At 47.5% G+C, this 17,248-nt stretch overlaps 1 protein-coding gene across 2 annotated transcripts in view; it reads left to right on the plus strand.

Moving 5' to 3' along the window:
* Nucleotides 1-17,248, plus strand: part of LOC137415394 (uncharacterized) — a 206,146-nt gene that overhangs the window by 55,876 nt on the left and 133,022 nt on the right. For both annotated transcript variants that reach the window (XM_078773789.1, XM_078773790.1), the window contains exons 3-5: nt 3,932-4,015; nt 4,206-4,304; nt 11,188-11,326. In XM_078773789.1, coding sequence (XP_078629915.1) covers nt 3,932-4,015; nt 4,206-4,304; nt 11,188-11,326 — 322 coding nt within the window. The remainder of the gene's footprint in view (nt 1-3,931; nt 4,016-4,205; nt 4,305-11,187; nt 11,327-17,248) is intronic.

Here is a 17,248-nt window from a genome sequence, read left to right on the forward strand (position 1 = left end):
TCCAGAAAGAGGATAATAAGCTTGTTACATACACGTCAGGTGGGTCGACGACAACCGTTGACTACCTGATGGTGCGTAGGCGAGATAGGGTGCACCTCCGAGACACAAAGGTGATCCACACACACACACACACACACAAAGACACAAAGGAGGAGGCTGTTTCACAGCACCACTTGGTTGTCTGCGACGTAAGGGTGAAAGGTGCGAGGAGAGCTCGGCGGGTGAAGTACCAACCGAGAATGAAGGTGTGGAGGTTGAAAGAGGTGACGGTAAGGGAGGCATTAAAAGAGAGGCTGAGTAGGGTCGAGGATGATGTGGTTGAGCTTGAAAGTGGTTGGATGTCAATGAAAGCTAGTCTGTTGGGAGCCGTTGGTGAGGTATGTGGATGGACAAAAGGACCACCGAGGCACTCGGAAACATGGTGGTGGGATGATGAAGTTGGAAAGAGGATTGACGAGAAGAGGAAGAAGTTCAAGGAGTGGCAGAAGGCGAAGGGTACGGGAGCAGAAACAGCAGAGCATGAAAGTTATAAGGCAGCCAGGAAGGCTGCAAAGAAAGAGGTAGCAAAGGCGCAGGAGGCATGTAAGAAAATGTTCGGAGAACGCTTGGATTCGGAAGAGGGTCAGAAAGCAGTATTCAGGATTGCAAAGCAGATAGCGAAAGAGAGGTGTGATGTGATGGGGGTGAGCTGCTTGAAGGATGAAGTGGGACAAATCGTTGTCGACCCAGATGGAATTAAAGGAAGATGGAAAAGATATATGGAAATGCTGTTGAATACAGAGAATGAATGGGATGGCAACATAGAGAGTAACCCAGTTTTAGGACCGGCAGAGAAGATAACTGAGAAGGAAGTTGAGGAAGCGATAAAAGCAATGAAGGGTAGAAAAGCAGGAGGGCCGACGGGAGTTGTGGGAGATATGTTGAAGGCAGCAGGAAGTTGGGGTGTGAAGAGAATGACAGAGATCTGTAATCTGGTGGTGAAAGAAGGCCGCATTCCAGTGGATTGGGAAATGAGTACCCTCGTCCCTCTATACAAGGGGAAAGGTGACCCTCTGGAGTGTGGCTCGTACCGAGCGATAAAGTTATTGGAGCATGGAATGAAGGTATTGGAAAGGGTGTTGGAGAGGAGGATAAGGAAGAAAGTGAAGATCGACAAAATGCCGTTTGGATTTATGCCAGGAAGAGGAACGACAGACGCGCTTTTCATTGTGAGGCAGTTGCAGGAGAAGTACATGGAGAAGAGGAAGAAGTTGTTTCTTGGGTTTGTTGATCTGGAGAAAGCATTCGATCGGGTTCCACGCAAAGTATTGACATGGGCATTGAGGAAGTTAGGAGTGGAGGAATGGTTGATCAGAGTAGTGATGGCAATGTACAAAAGAGCGCGCACAGCTGTAAGGACGAAGGATGGGAACAGTGGTGAGTTTGAGGTGAAGGTGGGAGTGCATCAGGGGTCGGTACTAAGTCCACTAATATTTGTAGCTGTGATGGAGGTGCTGGCTCAGAACGTAAAGGAGGGTTTACCGTGGGAGTTGTTGTATGCAGATGATCTGGTGTTGATTGCGGAAAGTATGGATGGACTGAAGGAAAAGATGAACACGTGGAAGGAATGTATGGAGACAAAAGGTCTGAAGGTGAATATCGGAAAGACGAAGGTGATGGCAAGTGGTAAAGCATGTGGTGAGGTGGAAAGAACTGGGAAGTGGCCCTGTGCTGTGTGTAGGAAGTGTGTCGGAGTGAACTCCATTCAGTGTACAATGTGCGCTGAGTGGGTTCATCAAAAATGTAGTGGTCTGAGAGGGTCATTTACCAGTGTGGCAGCTACATTCAAATGTAAGGTGTGCACAGAGGGAGCTGCAGATGGAGGAAATGTTGAGTTGGATCTTGGAGACGGCGTGAAGCTGGAAGGTGTGAAAACATTTTGCTACCTCGGAGACATGCTGAATGGAGAAGGTGGATCAGACTCGGCAACGGTTGCTCGAGTGAGATGTGCATGGAAGAGGTTTCGGGAATTGAGTGGCGTGCTGATGATGAGGGGAGTGTCGTTGAAGCTGAAGGGAAAGGTGTATGCTGCATGTGTGAGAAGTGTTATGATTTATGGGAGCGAGACATGGGTAATGAACGTAGAGCAGCAACGAAGGTTGGAAAGGGTGGAAATGCGAATGGTTCGACGGATGTGCGGAGTATCGTTGAGAGAGAGGAAGACAAATGATGAATTGCGAAAGATGATGGGAATAGAGCTTGTGATTGATGCTGTGAAGAGGAACAGGTTGAGATAGTTTGGTCATGTGTTGAGGAAGGATGAAAGTGACTGGTTAAGAAGAGTGATGGAAATGAATGTAGAAGGAAGTAGAAGACGGGGAAGACAGAGAAAGACTTGGCTAAAGATGGTGGAAGAAGAAATGCGGGCAAGGGGGTTAACAAGGAGAGATGCAGAAAATAGGGCAAAATGGAGAAGATTGTCATGGGGACCGCAAGGCTAACCCCCGCTCTAGGAGGGAAAATGGCCTTTAAAATGCATGTTGTTGTTGTTGTTGATGAAATAATGTGGGCGTCGGCATATCGGTCGTCGAGTGCTGCTCTAGTAAGGTGTTAGCTCCAGAGGAAAAATGAATCCCTTTTTGCCATTGATAACAAGAAACGGAATTTATTTCTTAAAATGCAATTTGTTTTTCTTTTGGAAATTGAAAAGGCACTTTTTAAAATTAGAAACATTGGTTCTACTGGTCTGATGGCCAAACGAATGGGTTGGGTTCTTTTCCAAGCTTGGGATCCATTCTGCTTCCTTGTTGTGTTATTTTCAATCTTCAAAAATTCCTTTCCAGAATTTTTTCCAGCTTTTCTTTTTCTGGGCGAGTTGACAAATTCTGCTTTTGTTTCTCTAGTTTGTGGAACCATCTTACACTGGGCTAGCTTCAATCTCTTTCAGGCAAACAGAACTCTTATACACTTTTCTTACTCTTTTTCACTCCTAAACTTTACATTCTCTCTCTTTTATTTCTCTTGATGCAGTTATTTTATTTAAGGCTGGCCTTTATGAGGGCTATATAAAGTGCCGGGAGCCCTTTATATAGCCCTCATAAAGGGCCGGGAGCCTTCTACATAAAAAAAAAAAGAAGAAGAAAAAGCAGCTAGCTGGGGCACTTGCCAAGCCAGCCTTTCCTTAACGGTTTTGAATGGAGTCTTGCTTGGATGCTTAAGCCACTTGGAAACTTGAATGCTTTAGCCACTTGGAGCGCTCTATAAGAAACTTGGTAAATGAACACCCATCTCCTCCTTCACCACCCATCCCTCATGTTCCGGAGGCCTGACCGTACATCTACTTTAATTTATATATCCCAGAGAGGAATGACCCTTCCTGCCACCCCCATGGGAAACGGGTGTACTCGGTTTATTGTCCCCCGTCGCACCGCGGAGCGAAAGGGGGACTATGGTTTGTTCGTGCATGTGGGCGTGCATACGTGTGTGCGTAAGCGAAGGGCCGCATTCGAATTTGGTGTGTGGGTGCAACCCACGTCAAAATCCGAGATCACCGCCGCCATGTATATCTGATGCCATGTATGTCTGAACCTTGTGAGCAGAATATCTTGAAAAATGAGCGAAGTACCAACTTCTAATCTGGTGTGTAGGTGTATCTAGGCATAAGGAAGAACCCTATTGAAAATTGGGTCACCACGTCAAAATCCAAGATGGCCGCCACCATATATATGTCTGAACCTTGTGAGCGAAATATATCATAGCATGTTTTCTGCGTCTTCCACTTTGTCAACTCGCATCACTTCCCCGACGTGGGACCTAGGCGTAACGCTTGTTAAAATTGAAGGATACATTTGAACATTGTGTGGGGTGACGTGTTGTATGAACTCTCTCGTTGAGTTATGAAATCTTACGTGTTTCAAAACTTGTTTTGATTGTGCTTTTGCTTCCTTCACAGGGAAGGACCTCTGTAGGTTCTGGAAACATGCTTGTTTATATTAGAATAAAGCCATTGACCGATGAAGAATCGGAATGTTCTCAGGTAAGAAAAAGAAAAAAAATTAACTAAATGGTATCGCACAAATTTAAATATTTGCCTGTCACTTGGTTAACATTGGTCCTTTTATTGGAGCAGAATTTGTCTTTCCTTGCTTTGTGCCAAAAATCCCAAACACTACCGTTGTACATTTTTATTTGCTAGTTTGGGGGTTTTGATTTTTCCCCGTCTTCAGTGCGTGGTGGTTGAAGGGGCCGGAAGTGTGCTCCTGAAGAGAGTAAATGATGCCAATATCCAAAGGCCAATAACGAGTCGGCGTTTTACCTTCAGTCGTGTGAGTACCAAGTGCGTCTATGCCATGTGAAATAGAATGGAATGATATGAGGGTATTTGTTTGAAAATTCTACCCCAATCAGTGGTCATGCTTAAATTCCTTTTTTATTTTTTATTTTTTCAAATGGTTGTTTGGTGGACCAACTAGACAGCGTTCTGTGGTCTGTATAGTATTTGTGTAGAAGACTTGTAAGGCACGGTACTGTCGCAAAGTAGCCGCATACATGAGAGATTGCCAGACATGCCCTGTCCACTGTCATTCTTGCAGCCTTTTCCAATGATAGGGCCAAGCACAACTCCAGTGGATACGATTGTATCCTTCCACCTAGGACTTTAGTGGCCTCAATAACTCACTCATCCGTCTGGCTTTGGTAAATGAGGAAACTGCAGCATCTTGGTGACAGCAAATATACCCAAATTACTGTAGCTCTGCAGGGTTCACCAGAATTGAGAGCTGTTAGTCTATTTTACAGACTTCTCAGTTGATGTTGTTCCTAGCAAGGTATTCGAATGATGTGCCTGATATCTTGCATGTCAAAACTATCTATGCAAGCATTTCTGATTTTGGTCTTCTTCCACCTTTCTCCCCTGTTGCAAAAAAATTGAGACGATCGGTGCTCTAAACAGCCCTGCCTTCAGATGTTGAGTCACCGGAGACTTCCATGTTTTAGAAAGTGAGGCCAATGGTGACGCACTTCCAGCATAGTCTCCCAAAGATTTTATTCTGGGCCTGTGGTATTCAAACTTGCTGTCTACAAAGTACGCATCATTGATGACTATTGTAGTTGCGAAGGTTTTGTTACTTTGAGTGACTGCATCTCTGTCTTGGGCCAGTTCATTTCCAGGCCTAGGTCGGTGGCTGTGTTTCTATAGTCCTTTAAAGCTGATATGTGCTGTACGACGTACGTTAATCCCATGCAGTCGCAAGCGTCAAAGGAGTTACATTTTGAGTTAGACGTAATAGTGTAGGTGCATGTGTAGGGATATACATTGTGCGGACAAACCAAGTCAAGGGCCACGTGGTCAGGAGAACCTCGTCCCTTCCGGTCACACTTTGCCTATCGGCCGGCCTCGAAGACCGAAATTGTGACGGTTCACCCGAAAAATGTGCCTTTACCTCACTACCTTGTAATCTACCCCTTTTCTCCCCCACTGTAATTATATCCTCCTCCGGAGGTCTTGAGAACTGTACCCCTTGCGTCGTTTCATCTATCCCAGTCGGTGTGTCCTTTCCATCATTGATTTAGCATAGCGCGATTTGGTCAACGTCGGGTGGAATCGGGTGAGTTGGGGAAGAATCGGGGGAACTGTTAGGTCGCGGTGGACCATCCGCTCGGCCCATCATAACATCTAAACCGCGATCCGTAACAATTGTTACTGATCGCGGATTAGATGTTATTATGGGCCGAGCGGATGGTCCACCGCGACCTAACAGTTCCCCCGATTCTTCCCCAACTCACCCGATTCCACCCGACGTTGGCCAAATCGCGCTACGCTAAATCAATGATTGGAAAGGACACAACGACTGGGATAAATGAGACGACGCAAGGGGTACAGTTCTCAAGACCTCCGGAGGAGGGTATAATTAGTGGTGGAGAAAAGGGGTAGATTACAAGGTAGAGTGAGGTAAAAGACACAGAAGAGATGGGCACTTAAATACAATCTTAAATACAATCACCCATTCTGCTCCCTGGTTTACCCCTGAACTCCGCCTGATGAAAACTCGTGCTCGCCAACTTGAAAGACTCCGCAATAAAACAGGTCTCACAGTTCACTCCCAGGCCTACAAGGACCACATACAACACTATAAAGATGCCCTCTCCCGCGCCCGCTCCGCCTACTACTCTCAAATTATCCACTCTGGCTCCGGAAACCCAAAAGCACTCTTCTCTACAATAAACAAACTCCTCAGCCCCCTGAACACCACCACCCAGTCATTCACAATAGACAACTGCATCTCCTTCCTTTCATTCTTCCAACGCAAAATTGAAAACATCTACAACAGCTTGACCACCGCCGCACCCGCTCCCCCTCAAACCACCTGCCCCCCCTTATCCTGCCATCCCCTGTCTCAATTCTCCCCAGTCTCCCCTACTGACCTCTCTGAACTCCTCATCGGAATGAAAACTGCCACCTGCACTCTTCACCCCATCCCCTCCAGCTTTGTCAAGGCCTCCCTTCCTGCTCTCTCTCCACTTATCATTGCAACAATAAACTCCTCCCTGTCTACAGGCATCGTCCCACCATCCCTCAAAATTGCTGCTGTTACCCCCATTCTGAAAAAAACCTGGACTAAACCCTGACACCCTAAATAACTTCAGACCCATCTCCAACCTACCCTTTCTGTCAAAGGTTTTGGAACGCGCTGTAGCCACTCAACTCAAACATCACCTCTCTGCCAATAACCTGTATGAAACATTCCAATCCGGATTCCGCTCCAACCACAGTACTGAAACTGCTCTCCTCAAAATCACCAACGACCTTCTCCTCTCCTCGGACGCTGGCAACCTCAACATTCTCATCCTCCTCGACCTCAGCGCCGCCTTTGACACCATCGATCACACCATCCTCCTCACCCGACTTGAAACCACCTTTAACATTACCGGCACTGCCCTCTCTTGGATTAAATCATACCTCTCTGACAGACGTCAGTTCATCTCCATCAATAACTGCAAATCCCCCACTGCTCCCCTCCCCCAAGGTGTCCCCCAAGGTTCAGTTCTTGGCCCCCTCCTCTTCATCCTTTACCTGTCCCCCCTCGGTCACTTAATCCGCCGTCATGGTCTCCAATTCCACTGCTTCGCCGATGACATCCAGCTTTTCATCTCCACCAAGTCCATCTCCACCGCCACCCACTCTATCCTGACAAACTGCATCACTGAAATAAAATCCTGGCTTCAAATCAACTTCCTCAAACTTAACTGTGATAAATCTGAAATAATCATCATTGGCCCAAAAACGCTCACCAAGTCCACCCATAACTTTGCCCTCAACATCGACGGTTTCCCAGTATCCACCTCCCCTCACATCCGGAATCTTGGCATCATCTTTGACCAAACCCTCTCCTTCGACAAATACACTAAACAGATCACAAAGACAGCCTTCTTTCACCTGAAAAACATCGCCCGTCTCCGTCCATCCCTCTCCTCCGTGGCTGCAGAAACCCTCATCCACGCCTTCATCACTTCCCGTCTGGACTACTGCAATAGCCTCCTTTATGGTTCACCCTCAACAATCACCAATAAACTCCAATACATTCAGAACTCCGCTGCCCGTCTACTCACCCATTCCCGGACCCGTGATCACATCACCCCCGTCCTTTACAAGCTTCACTGGCTCCCCATCTCCCAGAGAATCCAGTACAAAATCCTCCTCTTGACCTACAAAGCCCTCCATAACCTGGCCCCATCCTACCTGGCTGACCTCCTCTCCAGACACACTCCCACCCGCAACCTCCGCTCTGCTGGTACCAACCTCCTGACCCCCCCCCCCCCCCCCCCCCCATCCGGACCAAATTTAGATCCTGGGGGGACAGGGCCTTCTCCATCGCTGCTCCCACCCTCTGGAACTCGCTACCTCACACCATCAGAGACTCCTCCTCACTCACCACATTCAAAACATCACTCAAGACCCACCTGTTCAACACTGCATTCAACATTTAACCCACAGCATCTAACCCCTGACTATCTCCTCTCCTTCTCCCTCCTTTGTGCTTTGAATATTTCCCTATTGATTCTTCTTTTTTTGCAATTGTTTTTATGTTTTGCTATGCATTATGTTTTGCACTCTGTCAAAGCGTCTTTGGGCTTCCTGAAAAGCGCTATATAAAATAAATGCATTATTATTATTATTATACACTCCGGTGGGAATCTCAAGATTCCTTGCACCTGGATTCCTGGTACTTATTCCTGGTACTTATTCCTGGTATTCCTGGATTACTGGTACTTACTTTTTCCACATGCAAAATTTGCATTTATGTTTATTTAAATTATACAATGAACTACAAAATGTAAATGTTTCATGATATTTGTTATATTGTATCACCTTTATCCATCAATATTGTTGAAATGAAGATCAAACACAAGGGGACCGGGAATATTATTTTTCCCGGTCCCCTTGTGTTTTATACCTCTCCCCTCTCCCCCCCCCCCCCCTTCCCACGCCTCCTGCCCCCAAGCCCTCTCCCTCCCACACTTCTCCCTGCTCTCAAATGTTGTGGTTGTGTGCTTCCCCTTCTCTCCCCATCTTGTCTTCCGCTCCCTCTTTTTGTATATTTTGTTTGTCTGGTTGATTTGTTTGTGAAATAAATGTTAGCTCTTTCACGAGCCTCGATTCAGTATACAAAAAAAAAAAATACAAAAAAAAACAACAAAGCTGTATGTTGAAATATGTTGAAAAAGTCAAAACTTTACATGGGGTGTACTTACTTTTTCATGTGACTGTATGTATGTATATATATATATATATATATATATATATATATATATATATATATATATATATATATATGAATGACACACACACACACATAAAACACTTTCACATTAAATTATCTAACTAGAATGGTACTCTGTAGAGCGCATACCTACCACCAGGCTGAACATTTTACGTTTTGTATTTCACTGATCAGGCAGATCTGGATCCAGACCTCAAGCAAAATCTATTGTGCTTATTCTTGTCACCTATCCAACTCATGGTAATTAGTATCCCGTTCTTCTCCAAAATCTAATCAATTCATCCGTGTCATACACCCAACCTGTCCACCAAGTTTCGTCCGAATCCACCTGTTACTTTTTGAGATATCCTGCTCACAGACAGAATTTAAAACTTAACATTCTGTGCCGGGGGTAATTTTATTTCTAACCAAGATGGCCAGCGCTTTCACAAAGCGTACAAGGCACAAGCTTAAATGAAATTTATTTATTATTCAATAATATACTCGGAAGGTCGGTCTATGAAGAAACAAGTTTAATTATTTTTCCCAGTCAACCACAACTGCGTCATCATCCAATCAGAGGATTGCAAAGCTTCGTCAAGTAAGTTTGTACACACAGGTTTCCATGTTTATCGCCGGTCATCATGTGTGCAAGCATCAACGTATTCAAGAGCTCACCGTTATTGTCTCCACTGTGAATGTACCGTCTGAATCAGAGAACACTGCCTCTGCTTGCACGTGGTAGCCAGCAACAGAGGAACGGACTTCTCTCAAATTACACTCGCTCAGTCACTCGGCATGTCCTCCCCAGGAGTTAAATGGTCCATTCTGATCTCGTTGGATCCAGCCAACCAGAGATGTCACACTGAACTAAAATACATTGGGATTGCAAACATCGCATGTCCCCTTGTCTACGTAGCGGTGGCTCTGCCTTTCCAGCCATGGGATTGTACTGTCTGGAGAAAGCATTCGATAGGGTTCCACGCAAAGTATTGACATGGGCAATGAGGAAGTTAGGAGTGGAGGAATGGTTGATCAGAGTAGTGTTGGCAATGCACAAAAGAGCACGCACAGCTGTAAGGACGAAGGACGGGAACAGTGGTGAGTTTGAGGTGAAGGTGGGAGTGCATCAGGGGTCGGTACTAAGTCAACTACTATTTGTAGCTGTGATGGAGGTGCTGGCTCAGAACGTAAAGGAGGGTTTACCATGGGAGTTGTTGTATGCAGATGATCTGGTGTTGATTGCGGAAAGTATGGATGGACTGAAGGAAAAGATGATCAAGTGGAAGGAATGTATGGAGACAAAAGATCTGAAGGTGAATATCGGAAAGATGAAGGTGATGGCAAGTGGTAAAGCATGTGGTGAGGTGGGAAGAACTGGGAAGTGGCCGTGTGCTGTGTGCAGGAAGGGTGTCGGAGTGAACTCCATTCAATGTACAATGTGCGCTGAGTGGGTTCATCAAAAATGTAGTGGTCTGAGAGGGTCATTAACCAGTGTGGCAGCTACATTCAAATGGAAGGTGTGCACAGAGGGAGCTGCAGATGAAGGAAATGTTGAGTTGGATCTTGGAGACGTGCTAGAGTGAGATGTGCATGGAAGAAGTTTCGGGAACTGAGTGGCGTGCTGATGAGGAGGGGAGTGTCGTTGAAGCTGAAGGGAAAGGTGTATGCTGCATGTGTGAGAAGTGTTATGATTTATGGGAGCGAGACATGGGTAATGAAGGTAGAGCAGCAACGAAGGTTGGAAAGGGTGGAAATGCGAATGGTTTGATGGATGTGCGGAGTATCGTTGAGAGAGAGGAAGACAAATGATGAATTGCGAAAAATGATGGGAATAGAGCCTGTGATTGATGTTGTGAAGAGGAACAGGTTGAGATGGTTTGGTCATGTGTTGAGGAAGGATGAAAGTGACTGGTTGAGAAGAGTGATGGAAATGAATGTAGAAGGAAGTAGAGGACGGGGAAGACCGAGAAAGACTTGGCTAAAGATGGTGGAAGAAGAAATGTGGGCAAGGGGGTTAACAAGGAGAGATGCAGAAAATAGGGCAAGATGGAGAAGATTGTCATGGGGACCGCAAGGCTAACCCCCGCTCTAGCAGGGAAAATGGCCTTAAAATGCATGTTGTTGTTTGTTGTTGAATTGTACTGTCTGTTAGTATCGGAATGTATCTGGTAGATGGTGAAAATTATTACACCGTACTAATGATCTTGATGAAAGACGACTTGATACTCAGTGGGTTTTGTTTTCCTTCCTGATTTTGATCTTGTAGGAGATTTATTGGTGATTCTAACAGGTTTCATTCATTTCTAGGCTTTGCCTATTTCATATTAAAAATGCCAAAACTGAACCGCTTCCTTGGGACACTTGCGATTTGTTTTAAACTATAACATCCTGTTGAGGCCGTATTTATTTGACGATGCTGTTTTTGTTCAAATTTGTGTTCTGGTAGGTTTATGGACCTGACACGACCCAAAAGTGTTTGTTTGATGGGACCATGAAGCCGCTTGTGAACAATTTTCTTTCTGGGCAAAACTGTCTCGTCTTTACATATGGTGTGACCAACTCTGGAAAAACCTATACGGTACAAGGTAAGGTGGCCTCAGATGTTGTTTATACCAGGATTGTTTGTGAAATGTATTTTTGGTGATTTCTTCCACATTTGCATAAATTGAGTTTGTGGTGGATTTTATTTTAAACTAGCAGAAGTACCCGGCATTGCCGGGCGGGGGAGGGGGGGGTAGGGGAGGGGAGGGGGTAGGGGAGGGGAGGGGAACGGGGGGGTAGGGGAAGGGGGAGAGGGGGGATGGGGAGGGTGAGGGATGGGAGGGTAGGGGAAGGGGGAGAGGGGGATGGGGAGGGTGAGGGATGGGAGGGGGGAAGGGGTGGGAGGGGGGAGGGTGAGGGGGGGGACCCGGCAGAAGTATCCGGGGCGGGGGAGGGGAGGGGAACGGGGGGGGGGAGGGGAGAAGAGGGGGGGAGGGGAGAAGGGTGGGGGAGGGGAACGGGGGGGGAGGGGAGAAGAGGGGGGGAGGGGAGAAGGGTGGGGAGAAGGGTGGGGGAGGGGAGGGGGAAAAGGGAGGGGAGAAGGGGAGGGGGTAAGGTGGAGGGGGAAGGAGGAGGAGGGGGAGGGGAGAAAGGGAGGGGGAGGGGTAAAATTGAGGGGAGGGGGGGACGGAGGGGAAGGGGGAGGGAAGGGGATGGCCAGTCAACAATGACGTTGCAGTTCTCATGGTCGGAGAGCAGCACAACAATCGGACATAGTCCTGCATATTCGCAACAGCACGAAGCGGATTTTGGAGACTCACCGATCCTGTGACGTCCTCCAGTACCGGCGTTGCCGGGCGGGGGAAGGGAGACCCGTACATTCCCAACCCGTACATTCGCCCTCTCGACTCAAGCTCACTCGGACAAAAGCCTCGCACAAATTACACCTTGAAGGCCCAATGGTCATGTCTATGCCACAAATCACGGGCGCACTGAATTGAAAATATATAGAACGCTCATACTCCGTGAAAAGTGAAGCCGCCGTGTCGCCATCTTGGTCAGCACGACTCGACCAACTCGCTTCGCGGATCTCGTTTTGTGCGGCAATAAACTGCTCCAATCGGTTACGGAAGGGTTGTGGAAAGACGTTTCACAGCTGTTTCAAAGACATTTAATTCATATCGCACAAAATCGATACAAAACACGATCGCATAAAAGGTGAAAAAACGTGTGACGTGTGACGGGATGGAACATCACGTGATCGCTCTGAGCGAATCAGTCTGGCGGCGGGAATGGAACATCACGTGATCGCTCTGAGCGAATCAGCGAGCTGCTCTGGAACCGGCTGAGATTAGCGGGTACTTCGCTGAAATGCGCTGAGGTAAATATGAATAAAAAATATGGATCGTCAAATATTTTGAGTTCGGCCATGTTCGTCCCAGGCTCAATGGCCATGTCTATGCCAAATATCAAGCACGTAAGCCCCTCCGTTTAGGAGTCTTTCGGTAACATTACACACACACACACACAAACTGTGTTTTATATATATAGATTACCATACAAAGACATCCAACTGTGAAAACTTAAATCTATATATGTATATAATGAAGGGAAAGTATGTGCCATATTTTTCAGCAAACACGTCGATGTCGCCCATCCTCCTTCCTGCCCTCCCCTCTCTCCCAGTCCTCGACTTGACATTGAATTGCATAAATGAAAGCAAAGCGTGATATTTTCTGAAATTGTTGTGTGTAATTTTTAATTCAATACGCACCAATCAAGTTTCCACTTAACGTTGTGGGTGTGTTCCGAAACATTAAGCAGACAAGATATTCCCATGGACTTGGTGTTATTGTGGGGGAGGCTGATGAGGCTTTCCCAGGGCACATTGTTGATCACCCTAACATAACTTTAACCTCACTTAACTACATATTAGAGACAATTTCTAAACAAATCTATAGAGAACATCATTACGAAAATATTCAATTGGTGTCTGTCTGACCACATACCTGGTGTTGGCCTAATGATTAGGGCGGGGGGTTTGGGATCATAAGGTCCTGAGTTTGAATCCCGTTCAGCTGTTGAATTAATACCAGGTGGGGTTGATTCAGCCTGTCATCCTTCTGAGGTCGGCGAAACAAGTACCAGGGTACTGGGTCCTCTTTCAAGGAGTTTGGTGGCAGGATTTGCACTCCGGCCACCGTAAAAACATCTCATTCCGTAACACACACACACACACACACACACACACACACACACACACACACACACACACACACACACACACACACACACACACACACACACTCACAGTGGTGTGTCGGGATGTTGCTGAGGAGTCATCCAAGAGTGACGTGCTGATCGAGCGTACGCATATATATATGTTCAAAACACCTGGTCACAAGTGTGTCGCACTGACCGGGTCATCAGTCGAGGTCCTCAGCATCATCCCGTTTCGGCCCTTCAACCTCGATACGGTCAGCTAAGGTGGGCCAGCATGGGCACATACACCTCCACATGCAGCAACTACACCTGGATGCATACATACCCCCACCCACAGCCATTGCGAACGCAGACTACAACAACAAAATCGCCTCCATTTAATGGCCGAAGCCTTTTTTATTATTTTAAAAAAAGGTTTAAAAAACTCACTCAAACCCCACTCAATAAAACCATCAATCAAAAACCCAGGAAATCAAAAGCCAAGAAATCAAACGATAAATACGAAATCGGAGAGAAAGCAAAGATCCGGAAAAGCAAGAAAACAAAGTTCAAAGACGAAGTTGAAAACCAAATCACATTCAATAAACCATTAATCGTTAAAACCAAAATCCATCATCCCTATCCCCAAACCCCAAAAACCCTCTCCCACCCCAGGCAATAGACACCTAACTCTAACTAACCAAAGGGGAGGGAGAATGGAAAGAAGACCCTATCCCCCCTCCCACCCCCCCAAAACAACCAAGAAAGGGACACCTTAAAACAATAAGAATCAAGGGGCCTTTTCCCTTTACATACCAAAATCAACAACCGGCTGCTAACCGCAGCCGGGAACATGCAGGCACGAGCACTTTGACGGCTCGACCCACCACTGGAAATAATAATGAAAAAATAAAAACCAAACCAAGGCAAAATCAAGATCAAACAAAAGGAAACCCAACTGCCCCCACACTCCCCAGGCCGTGCCAAGGAGGGCCGACCCAGAAAATGCACCACAAGGAAGGCACCGGCTCCCTGAGCTGCCCCCGAGGCGTGAATGTCCCAATGAGAATCACCGCCCCACAGGGCCCGCAAGCACACCTGCCGGAGCACCCCCAACCTTTCCAAGCCCGGGCGGCAAGCTCGGTTAGGGACTACGGCTGCACATGACTGCCGCCCGCACATTTGGAAGTAACCTCCCGTGGGACCCCTCCCCCCCCCCCCCCCCCCCTTCACCAGGGAAAAGCCCAGCCGTATTCTCCGCTCCAGGGAGGGCTTTACGACGCACCTGACGCGGCGTTACGGCCAGCACCCCGCCCCGACGCCCGCAGGCTGTCGCGTAGCCTGTACCTTCGGAGGCAGGATAGGGCCATGCCCCATATCTGCCCAGGATCCAACCATTCCCTGGTATAGAAACCTCTGGTTCTCGCTCGACACAAGCGAGCCAAACTTTGACATCATAGTCACTTACGCCTTCATTGTACAGGCAGACGGTCACGACTCTCTCCTGGGTTTCTGAGAGAGCCTCGACCGCTCAGTCTGCCAGTTTCCCAGCAGACCGAGCGGTAGCCCACCGGCGCCAGAACTCGGCAAGTCCCTGCCCTGTTTGAAAGGACACGTCGAAACCACGGGCGAGAGAGATCAAGCAGAAAAAGTCAGCAGCCTTGAACCACAGCACACAAAACAAAACATCCCGACCGAATTGTTCACCAGACGGCACACTGCAATCATTAACCAACCAAAACCGGACACAATTATGGTGCCTGCTCGCCATACCAGGGTTCTAGGGGGGGCGGAGAACAACACTTGGGGTGGTGGGGGGGGGGGAGGGAGAAGGGAGGGAGTGACGGGAAACGAAGGAGAGCGCAAGGCTCCCCACTGTCTGGTGGGCAATGCCCCCCAAACAGGAGGAAGGATGGGGGAAAGCAGGAAGGGAAAAGACGAACGAAAATGCAGGACAAACAAGAAATAATAAGAGAAAACGAAAAGGACAAACCGGGGAAATAAATACGAACAGGACGAACACAGCAAAACACAGGAAACGAAAGCACGGGCAGAGAAGAACAAAACTGGTTCACTCGAGTCGGCACTTCCAGAACCCACAGCACCAAACAAGCAAACGTTGTGGAACACTCAAACACCCACCTTTATACCCTTTACCACTCACCAACAAAACACACCAGATCTCTCTCTCACACACACACACACACACACACACACACACACACACACACACACACACACACACACACACACACACACACACACACACACCTACCCTTACAACATACACCACTCAACATACAAAAACACACACTCATGCAAAAATTCATTCATGCAAAAACACACACCCTCATCCACTCACTCACTCAAATACACAAAAATAAGAAATAATAATAGTAAAAAACAAAAATAAAACACACACAACCAACCAACCACCTACCCTTACCAACATGCACCACTCATGCAAAAAAATTATGCAAAACCATTCATGCAAAACCACACCCATTCATCACCCACTCCTACCACACACACACACACACACACACACACACACACACACACACACACACACTCTTGCAACACACACACCCACACACACACACACACTGTTCACACATCTCCATTTCTATTCCATAACCTCATCCTACACCGTTCGACGTGCCTCCATAAACTTCCTCCATATCCAAAGTGAGCCTTTCAAGGCAACCTTGGCCACTTTGTCACACATCCTTCTTCTTTCCTGGCTATGTCGGTCAGGAAAGACCTGGCTCTGTCGGTCTCACCAAGCCACAAGGTCTCAGCACACATTCCAAGCCGAGCAAGATATGCAGAAAAGGAATTGCCAATATACCCTCTACACCTCACCTCAAATGACCGACAAGAAACTCGCCAACCCTTCTCCTGGCACTCTGCCTCCAGCTCACTGTACGTTCCTCTCTTCCTCTCGTGCACCTCCTCCATGTTCTCTTCCCAAGGTACAGACAATTCCCCTAAGATGACCTGTCTTGTTGCACCTGACCAAATGACAATGTCGGGCCGCAACTTTGTCACACAAATCTCCTCTGGGAATACCAATTGTGGCTTTAGGTCTGCCACCACCTACTAATCACAAGCATCTGACAGCCCTCTTGCTTTCCACCTCCTCCTCTTTCCACCTCCTCTTTCCACCTCTTACCACTTGGCCCTCTTTGACAAACAACACCTCTCCCCCATCAGTCTCTTTCTCCACTCTTCTCTCTCTCGACCTCAGCACCTCTTGTTGCACCATCTGCACCACCGCCGCCAGCACCTGATCATGTCGCCACCTGTATTGTCCTGCTGCCAATGCTACTGTGCATGCACTCAGTGCATGCTGCACCATTCCAAAGCCTTCACACAAATAACATCTCTCCTCCTGCAACAACCCCCACAATCTCAAGTTTACTGGTGACGGAAGCACATCATACGTTGCCCGCAACAGGAAATTCAACAATATTGGCTCCATCCTCCAAATCTCTTGCCACTTCAATATCCTCACCCGCACACCTTCCCACCTAGTCCAAGCACCTTGATGTGCCTTTCCGACTGCTTTCACATATCTCCCCTCCTCTTCCTTTCTTCTCACCTCCCTCTCAACCATCTTCCTCCTCTCTTTCACACATGCCTTTCCCCATCGCTCATGCTTCATCCACCCCAAGCCATGCTTCCCATGCTGTACCATCCCCATGACCTCCTCCTGTTGCAACCGCTCCTCCATCTCGTCCACCTCTGCTCTTGCATTCCACTTCCGACTTCCCTTCTTCTCTGGGAGCATTCTTTACCACTGCATCACTTGAATCCCGCAA

Source organism: Myxine glutinosa, chromosome 3 (assembly GCF_964187855.1).
Source record: "Myxine glutinosa chromosome 3, kmMyxGlut1.1, whole genome shotgun sequence".
Taxonomy (NCBI): domain Eukaryota; kingdom Metazoa; phylum Chordata; class Myxini; order Myxiniformes; family Myxinidae; genus Myxine; species Myxine glutinosa.